The following is a 10,120-nucleotide window of genomic DNA, read 5'->3' on the forward strand; positions in this document are numbered from 1 at the left end:
GAGTGGGTACAGCCACTGGAAGGCAGGTGCTTAACTGCTCGAGCCACCCAGGAGCCCCTCGAGGATTCTTTCCAGGAGTTCTGTTGCTACAGGGAAGCCAAGAATGGGTGGTGGCTGGGGGTGGGATGGGTTCAGAGTGGGGAGATCTAGGAGTACATATAGGCGTTTATGGGGTTGAACCAGATGGGGAGCCCTTGTCGGGGGAAGGAAGAAGGGCAGGGCATGTGGGGTGAGGGCTGGCAGAGTTGGGGGCAGAGAACGAGGGACGGATTTCCTCTGGGGATTTCTGTGTTTTCCATGATGTAACACCAGCCAGGGGAAGGAGGGAGTAGGGGAAGGAGGAAGACAGATGTGACAAATCTGAGGACAGAACCAGTGCCTCTGGTTGAAGCCTGGGAGGTTTGGCCATGACCTTCCATTGAGATCTGACAGACTCCTATGGACTGAGTGTTGCCCCTCTAAAATCATATGGTGGACTTTACAGAGTGCGCCCTTTTTGCCGATTACAAACGCCAATGCGTTTTTAACATCAGATATGTGTCTCAGTATTTCTCTTAGGTGCATATCTGGGATTATGACGTGTAGGTGGTATTTTCATCTTCAACTTTCCTAGGTATTGCTACACACGACCTTTGTAGGATATTGGCTCCAAAGAGAATGACTAATGGAAATTTCCCCTAACATTGTATAAAAGCTTCCCTTGTCCCATATCCTCTCTAACACTTGGCATTGTTAGACTTTTGCTTTTGGCCAATGAGTGTAGTCAGTTGACCCCCACAAAGGTATGTCTATGCTCTAACCCTGGGCATCTGTGAATGTGACCTTCTAAGATCATCCTGAATTAGCCACAGAGGCCCTAAATCCTATGACGAGTGTTTTCATCAGAGAAAGAGATTTGAGATAGAAGAGGAGGCGGCCACGGGAAGATGAGGCAGAAATGGCTGTGAGCCAAGGAGGCCCCCCGCCCCAGCCCCCAGAAGTTGGAAGAGGTAAGGCAGGACTGTCCCCTAGAGACACGGGAGAGAGTGTGGTCTTGTTGTACCTGGATTTCAGGCTTCTGATCTCCAGAACTGTGAGAGAATTAGATATCTGGTTTCTAAGCCACAAAGTTTGTGTAATTTGTTACCTAGGTCCTAGGAAACAGACACAATGGGTACGTAACAGTATCTTACAATTGTTGTAAATTATATTTTATGAGTTACAGCTGAAATTGAGCATAATCTCATTTGCTTATGGGCTCTTTGGGCTTCTTATCAGTTTTTTGTTTGTTTGTGGGTTTTGTTTTTTTTTTTTTGCATGGTTTTCTACTGTGTTATTTTTCTTTTGTCTTATTGGTTTGTAGGAATTCTTTTTTTTTTTAATCTTTTAAGAGATTTTATTTATTTATTTGATAGAGAGATAGAGCACAAATAGGCAGAGAGGCAGGTGGGGGGGGGAAGCAGACTTCCTGCTGAGCAGAGAGTCCGATGCGGGGCTCGATCCCAGGACCCTGGGATCATGACCTGAGCTGAAGGCAGAGGTTTAACCCACTGAGCTACCTGGGTGCCCCTAGTTTGTAGGAATTCTGTATATTCACAACAGTAACCTTTTGCTGTATATCTATTTTTTTTTGTAATGAATAAACTTTATTTTCTAGAACAGTTTAGGTTCACAGCAAAATTGAGTGAAAAATACACATACTTCCTATCTACCCCCCTTAACTCCCCCCCACACCCTCCACATCCCTCACCAGAGTGACACAGGTGTTAAAATCAGCGAATCCACCCTGACCGGTCATCATCCCCCAGACTCCAGAGTTACACTGGGGTTCCCACTTGGTTAGACATTCTCTGTGTTCCGACAAATGCATAATAACATGTATCCACCATTGTAATATCATAAAGGATAACTTCACTGCCCTCAACTCCTCTGTGCTCCACGCCTTCACTCCGAACCCCTGACAACGACCATATATTTTTTTAACTGTTTCTATAGTTTTTCCTTTTCTGGAATTCCACGTAGCTGGAACCACACAGCATGCAGACTTTCAGATTGGAATCTTTCACTTAATCATATGCATTTAAGTTTCCTCCATGTCTTTTTCGTAGTTTGATAGCTCATTTCTTTTTGGCCCTGAATAATATTGCATTGTCTGGATGGACCACAGTTTATTTATCCATTCACCTTTGGAAGGACATCTTGGCTGCTTTCAAGTTATGGAAAGTATGAATAAAGCTGTTGTACACATCCATGTGCAGGTTTTTGTGTGGACATACTTTTCAACTCCTTTGGGTAAATACCAACTATTTCACTTGAACTTTTTCCTGCTCAAATGTTTCTGAGAGTTCAGATATGATTCTTACTTTTGTTCCTCTATAGATCAGGTATAAAGTATCCACCCCCCCCAACCTGTTCCTTCCAAGATTTTTTCTTTCTCTTTGATTTTCTAAAGTTTGAATGTAATATGCCTAGATGTAGCTTTTGTGTGTTTATCCTACATGGTGTGCTCTGAGATGCCTGGATCTGTGGTTTGGTGTCTGATGTTAATTTGGGGAAATTCTCAGTCATCACTTCTTCAAATATCACTTCTGTTCCTTTTCTCTTTTCCTTCCAGTTTCCCTATTACACATGTGTTATGCTTTTTGTTATTGTCCCACAGTTCTTGGATATTCTGTTATATTTTTTCCCCCAATCTTTTTTCTCTGTGCTTTTCTATTTTGGGTTTTTTGTGTCATATCTTCAAGCTCAGAGATTTTTTCCTCAGCCATGTCTAGGCTGCTAATGAGCCCCTCGAAGGCATCCTTTGTTACAGTATTTTTTATCTCTTGCATTTCATTTTGATTCTTTGTCAAAGTTTCTGTCTCTGCTTACATCATTCATCTGTTATTGCATGTTGTCTGCCTTTCTGTTAAAGCTCTCATCATGTTAGTCCTAGCTTTTTAAAATTCCTGTCTGATAATTCCGACTGACTCTGGTTCTGATGCTTGTTTGGTCTCTTCAGACTGTTTTTTCCCTTTAGTATGCTTTGTAATCTTTTTTTTTGACAGGGGGACGTGATGCACTGGGTAGAAGGAACTGTGTTGAAAGTGGAGAAGCATCAGGGAGGGGAGGCCGTGGTGCAGTCCCGTGGTTACGTCTCAGTCTCTTGGTGAGCCCGAGCTCCTCCACTGAACTTGAGTGTGTCTCCACTTTTTCTCTCCCTAGATGGGACAGGATGGTTAGAGGGGACTGGACTTGCGCATTTCCCTTTCTCCAAATGGGGTAGGCTCTCACAAAACCCGAGAGGTTAGGCTCTGGTAAAATGGTTTCTGCTGGGGTGCCTGGGTGGCTCAGTGGGTTAAAGCCTCTGCCTTCAGCTCAGGTCATAATCCCAGGGTCCTGGGATCGAGCCCCACATTGGGCTCTGTGCTCTGCAGGGAGCCTGCTTCCTCCTCTCTCTCTCTCTGCCTGCCTATCTGCTTACTTGTGATCTCTGCCTGTCAAATAAATAAATAAAATCTTAAAAAAAATGGTTTCTGCTGAGGGCAGGCCTTGTTAGGAACAGAAAGCTCTGGCATGTTTCAAAATAGTTTTTTCCCTCCCCCTGCTGGAAGCACAAAGGAATTTTTCTCCAATATTCACTGTAAGGATTGGGTAGAACTCCTGGAGGTAAAACTCATGAAACTTGCATGGACAGGTCCCCCATGACTGGGGGCCCCTGCATTTTTTAACTCTCAGAGTTATCCACACTGAGCCTTCAGAAATTCCCTGTTCACATTTCGGGATTTCCTGTGCTGGCGCTGGGTCCCATAGAAGTTTCTTTTCATGGGTGTGTTTCTGCTCTCCAAAGTTGTATTTCTCTGTATCCACTTGCTTGTCTCTCCAATTCTGGGGAGAGCAGTTTGCCCTGGGATTTCACTTCTCTGACCACGTTGATGCCTCAGTTGGTTCAGTTTTGTACTTGTGGTTAAGAGGGACTGATGACTTCTCAGCACCTCACATGCTGGGCTGGAAGCCAAGGTGATATCTTGAGAGTATCTTGTCTCAGCTGGCAGCTTGTATTCCCACTCTGTTTATGGTACCCGTTGTGGGATGGATTTTAACTTAGTCTTGAAGAAGACAGGACCAAGCCCTGACATCTGGGAGCTGGGAAGGCACGACCAGCCAGGACTTGCTCTCTCCTGTTGAACAGGAACAAGTCCACAGAATAACAGAATCAAAGACATTCTGCCCCTTTGATGGATGAGACAAAAACAAGACCATTCCATAAACATGACTGAATGCTAACAGGCATGAACACTGTCCAAACCACAACAGCAGCCACACATTCCTCCATCCTGGTCATGATATGCATGACGGTGCCTGTGGGTCAATTGTAGCTTTACCTTCCTGCTCATCTGCACTCCGTATAGATAAAATATGTTCAGATACTCAGTCACAGAGAGATCCCTGTTCTAACAGCCTCCGATCCAGAGCAAAGCCCAGCTTCCTCAAACCTCCCTCCCTCCAGTTGCTCGATGCAAACACAAACCCACTAAGTCTTTTCCAACACCCTCTTATTGAGACACCTTATAGTTCTCCATGGTCTCAAAAGCAATAAATCAAATTTGTTCAAAGATGAATGTGTTCTTACTGAGCTTTGGCTAAAGGACATTGACAGTATAGTTCAATTTGTTTTGACTTTAAGATTTGTGCTTTTTATATCTTTTTAAGAATTTTTTTTCTACCTTAAGTTCATTTTAAAAGTTGGGTTTGTGTGTGTGTGCAGTGTGTGTGTGTGTCTTTTTTTCCCCCAAAGTCAGGTTTCCACATTAAGTTCTGCTAGAATTTATTTATTTTTGTGAATTGTGTGAAGCAGAGATCTAATTTAACTTTTCCCCCCCATAAATATAACACATTGTTCTAGCAACTGGTTGGATGATAAATCATTTGTAGTAAGTCTGTTTCTGGATTGTGTACTCTATTTCTTTGCCTTATTTATTTCTCTATCCCAATACCAATACTATACTGTCTTAAAGACTGTTGTTTAATAAAAATCTTGAAATCTAGTAGGGCAAGTTTCCCTACCTTGTTTTTCTTCTGAATTATCTTGGCTTATTCTTGGCCTATTTGTTTCCCATAAACGTGTTAGTATCAGCACACCAAATTCCATGAAAACTTCTGTTGGGGTCTTGATTGGAAGTGTTTAAATTTATAGATCATTTTTGGTGAATGTGACATCTTCCCATCCATTAACATGGTATATCTTTCCACTGATTTAGCTTTTTATTACTGTCTTTCAATACAATATTATAAATTTTTCCACTAGCACGTCTTTAGCTAGATGAATACCAAGGTAGCTTGTTTTTATTGTTGCTCTAAAAATCATACTTTCTGAAAAGGTATGAGTATGGGAATGCAATTTATGTCTTTGTATTAATCTTGTTTTCATTATTGGTTCTAACAATAGTGAGGTTTACACGTACATGAAGATAAAATCTATAGAAATTGACAGGTTTTTTTCTTTTCAATTCTTACATTGCATTGGTTTTTCTCATTCTAATGTGTGCACTAGGACCTCTGGTACAATGTTGAATAAAAGCAAATAAGTGAGGGAATTAGTGTGGAGTTCTTGTCCTTAATGGACTGTGAGTAATTCACCTTTAACTATAATGTTTGCTACACATTGCTGGCAGATTTCTTTGCCTTTCTTTGGAGAATTTTCTATACCTGGTTTGATGAGAAATCTTGTTTATTTTGTTTATTTTAAATCATGAATGGATGTTGAATTTCATCAAGTGTTTTCTCATCATCTGTTGAAATGGTCATATACCTTTTCTCCTTTAATCAGTGAGTATGATGAGTTATATTAGAAGAAATTTGTTTTTGGTGGGGCCTGGGGGCCCCAGTCATTGAAGCATCCAACTCTTGATTTCGGCTCAGGTTATGATCTCAACGTCATGAGATTGAGCCCCTCATCAGGCTCCAAGCTGTGTGTGGAGCCTGCTTAGGATTCTCCCTCTCCCTCCACTTTCCCCCCAAACCCCCAGCTCATGCGCACATGTACGAGGGGCTCCCTCTAAAAAAAAAAGGAAGAGAAAAAAGAAATTTGCTTTTTGTATATTGCAGGATTAGGTTTGCTAATAAAATATTAAGCATTTTTGTATCTCTGTTCATGCATGTAATTAGCCTTACTTTCTTTTTCTGTTTTTAATGTCCAGGATGGACTAGCTTTATCAAGTAAGTTGAAGAGCATCCTATTTTTTTTGTCCTCTGGAAAATGCATATAAGTTTGGAATTACCTCTTCTTTGAATAGTTAGCAAAACTCTACCTATAAACCTATAAAAGATTTCTTTGTTGTTGCTGTGTCATATGTATGTGTAAAAACTCTGAGAGGTTGTACAAGTCTGAAGGTAATTGTGATAGACAGCTTATCAGATGGCTCTTGTGGGCCCTGCCTCCAGGCATTCATGCCCTTGTGTAATCCTCTCCCCTCGAGTACAGAATGGACCTAGTAACTTGCTCCTAAAGAATGAAATAGAGCAAAGGTGACGAGATATCATTTTTTAAGACTTGATTTTAAAGGATTATGAATCATGGAACATTTAAAGCATTGTGCACCATGACTTAATGGAGTTTATCCCAAGAAGGCAAGGGTGATTCAACTCTCTCAGGAACCAATCAATATAATATGCCACATTAATAAAATAAAAGGGAAAAAGCATTATCATATCCATAGATATTTTAAAAATTGACAAATTCAACACACTTTTATAATCAAAACCACTCGGCAAACTAGAAATTGAAAGGAACTTTCTGAACATGATAAGAAGCATCTACGAAAAACCCACAGCTAACTTCATAGTCAGTGGTGAAAGACTGAGAACTTTCCCTTCCCAATTAGGAATAAGACAAGGATGACTGCTTTCACCACAGCTGTTCAATAATTTCCTGAAAGTCTAGCTGGAGTATCTAGGCAAGAGAAAAGTAAATAAAAGGCATTCAAATAAGAAAGTAAGAAGTTGGGGCATCTGGGTGGCCCCGTGGGTTAAGCAGTTGATTTCTGCTCAGGTCATGATCTGGGGGTCCTGGGATCAAGCCCTGTGTAGGTCTCTGCTTAGCAGGAAGTCTGCTTCTCCCTCTCCCTCTGTGCCCTCTCTCCCTCTCTTGCTCTCTCAAATAAATAAACAAAATCTTAAAAAAAAATAATCACAGCAAAGTAAGAGTTCATACAGGTGATATTACTCTATATGTAAGAATCCCAAGGGGCTCCTGGGTGGCTCGGTGGGTTAAAGCCTTTGCCTTCGGCTCAGGTCATGATCCCAGGGTCCTGGGATGAAGCCCCGCATCAGGCTCTCTGCTGGACAGGAAGTCTGCTTCCTCCTCTCTCTCTGCCTGCCTCTCTGCCTACTTGTGATCTCTGTCAAATAAATAAGTAAAATCTTAAAAAAAAAAAAAAAATCCCAAAAACATACACTCCCACTACTAGAGCTAATAAACCAATAAAGCAAAACCGCAGACTATAAAGTCAACACTCAAAAACCAGTTGTCTTTCTATGCATCAGCAATGAGCAATCCAAAAAGGAAATTAAGAAAACAATTCCAGGAGGTGGGCAAGATGGCGCCCGGCGAGTGATTCAGCCTACTTACGTCCAGCGGCCGCTGAGACTTCGGGGCGGGGGATTCTGCCCCCACTGCCTACCTTCCTCCTCTCCCCTGCCCCCGGAGACCCCCTGTTACCCTTCCTTCCTCTACCTCGGGGTGGGGGTGGGGGAGCGGGCCTGGTTCCCGGGACACCATGTCGGACTCTGAGGAGGAGACCCAGGACCGCCAACTGAAAATCGTCGTGCTGGGGGACCGCACCTCCGGGAAGACCTCCTTAGCTACGTGTTTTGCTCAAGAAACTTTTGGGAAACAGTACAAACAAACCATAGGACTGGATTTCTTTTTGAGAAGGATAACATTGCCAGGGAACTTGAATGTTGCTCTCCAAGTTTGGGATATAGGAGTACAGACAATAGGAGGCAAGATGTTGGATAAATATATCTATGGAGCACAGGGAATCCTCTTGGTATATGATATTACAAATTATCAAAGCTTTGAGAATTTAGAAGACTGGTATTCTGTGGTGAAGAAAGTGAGCGAGGAGTCAGAAACTCAGCCACTGGTTGCCTTGGTGGGCAATAAAATTGATTTGGAACATATGCGAACCGTAAAACCTGAAAAACACTTACGGTTTTGCCAGGAAAATGGTTTTAGTAGCCACTTTGTCTCAGCAAAGACAGGAGACTCTGTCTTCCTGTGTTTTCAGAAAGTTGCTGCTGAAATCCTTGGAATCAAATTAAACAAAGCAGAAATAGAACAGTCACAGAGGGTGGTGAAGGCAGATATTGTAAACTACAACCAGGAACCTCTGTCAAGAACTGTTAACCCTCCTAGGAGCTCTATGTGTGCAGTTCAGTGAGCGCACTGTACCTTTGTACCAGTGGTCCTGGCGGCCCTTCCCCACTGTGTGGCCTGGGGCCTCTAGAAGCTCTGTTATCAGTGGCCATCTCTGTAGCATTCGGTTAACACTTTCCTTCCAGCTCCCTTGGCTCCTCAGCCTGGACAGGATTCAACTTTGGGATGACAAGCTTGGAATCTAAAATGGAAAGCCCTTTCTCTGGAATTAGACTGCTTCACTGAAAAAGAATAATGTTGGTTGTCTTTACGTTCTCCCTTCTTTTTTCTCCAATGTAAACTTTTTTAGACAAATATGAAAACTATACAAGTCTTGATCAACTGCCAGGATTTTGGCACAAAATCATTCTCTCATCTGAACTCCTACCTGGCAAATGCGCTTCCGAGTGCAAACATTTAAATAAGTAATATATTTTATCTATAGATACTTCAGAAGGCATTCTTTTGCTGTCTGTTGTGAGTAAAAATATATAAAGTTGTATCCAACTGAAAATGCTTGAAATAAAGCTGTAATAGATCTATTTTCTTCATTTTTTAAAAAAGAGCCTAAATTGTTTATATTGTAGTTGTAGCTCACAAAGTAGTGAGTATTTGCTGTTGTATTTTTATTACTGTGTCATGGTCATTATGTATTGTGTAACACTCAGGTTAGATGGCTTTCTGAGGTTTGATAAGTGTTCAGCTGATGTCTCCTCCAAACTGCAGAAGAGCATTCTCAGACGAGTCACTGCTAGTGTTGGATCATTGTGGGTCAGACTGTACCTGATGTTCAGATGTTCTTCTCCTGCAAATAAACTTATTTCAGTTACAAAAAAAAAAAAAAAGAAAAGAAAACAATTCCATTTGCAATAGCATCCAAAGCAGTAAAATACTGAAGAATAAATGTAACTAACCCATAACAGGTTTCTTACTTCCTTTTCCAGCCTTCACTGACTCTGTTCTCAAGCTCCAGATTTCGGCTAACAGCCTGTTCAAGACAATTTAGACCTTTCTCTAACATGATCCAAAAGCCTTTCCAACCCCCACCCACTGGCCCATTCCAAAGCGGCCCTCTTGCTTTTAGCCGTTTGCTATGGCAGCGCTCCACTTCCGGGTATCAAAATCTGTCTGCAGCTTAACAAATCCCCCCTCACTCAGTGCCTTAAAATAGCCATCATTTAGGATCGGAGTTTCTCTGGGTCGGGAATCTGGCTGCAGCCCAGCTTGGCCCTCCAGCTCAGGGTCTCTGGCGGGCTGGATGTTGTCAGCCTGGATTTTGGAATGGCTATGAATCAGCGGCCCCAGACCGATGCTCGGGGAGGCCACCCCTCTCCCAGAGTCGCTAAGCACTTTGGGAGCCCCTAGGAATAAGCAAGCAAACAAGAAAGGGGCTTCATGCCCCTGGAAGCTCTGGTGAGGGAGCTTGCTGGAGAGCAGCGGTCCCATCCCGTCATCGGGCCCTCCCTGATCAAACGTGAGGGCTCGAAGGACAGCTGGGTTGGCAGAAGTGTGGGCCGTTGTTAGCAGCAATGCCCCCTGGCCCACCAGCGACTTCACCGCACTTTCCCTGCCCAGCTGGGGTTAATGCATGCGCCGTCTATAAAGACAGAACAAGGAGCGCCTGGGTGGCTCAGTCGGTTAGGCGTCTGCCTTCAGCTCAGATCATGATCTCAGGGTCCTGGGACCAAGTCTTGAGTCGGGCTCCCTGCTCAGTGGGGACTCTGCTTCTCCCTCTGCCTCTGC

The 10,120-nt window shown here is 42.9% G+C and overlaps 1 protein-coding gene across 1 annotated transcript; it reads left to right on the forward strand.

Moving 5' to 3' along the window:
* Window positions 1–7,549: 7,549 nt before the first annotated feature.
* Window positions 7,550–8,919, forward strand: LOC116880495 (ras-related protein Rab-28-like). The gene has a single exon (XM_032879658.1). It carries the CDS (start codon window positions 7,737–7,739, stop codon window positions 8,400–8,402), a length of 666 nt encoding a protein of 221 aa, XP_032735549.1. The 5' UTR covers window positions 7,550–7,736; the 3' UTR covers window positions 8,403–8,919.
* Window positions 8,920–10,120: the final 1,201 nt, after the last annotated feature.

This window comes from Lontra canadensis, unplaced genomic scaffold, assembly GCF_010015895.1.
Source record: "Lontra canadensis isolate GAN:19392208 unplaced genomic scaffold, GSC_riverotter_1.0 scaffold66, whole genome shotgun sequence".
NCBI lineage: Eukaryota > Metazoa > Chordata > Mammalia > Carnivora > Mustelidae > Lontra > Lontra canadensis.

Bases quoted from the DNA above. Each gene is read 5' to 3' on its own strand.
- LOC116880495 (XM_032879658.1), top strand. From the start codon at position 7,737: ATGTCGGACTCTGAGGAGGAGACCCAGGACCGCCAACTGAAAATCGTC.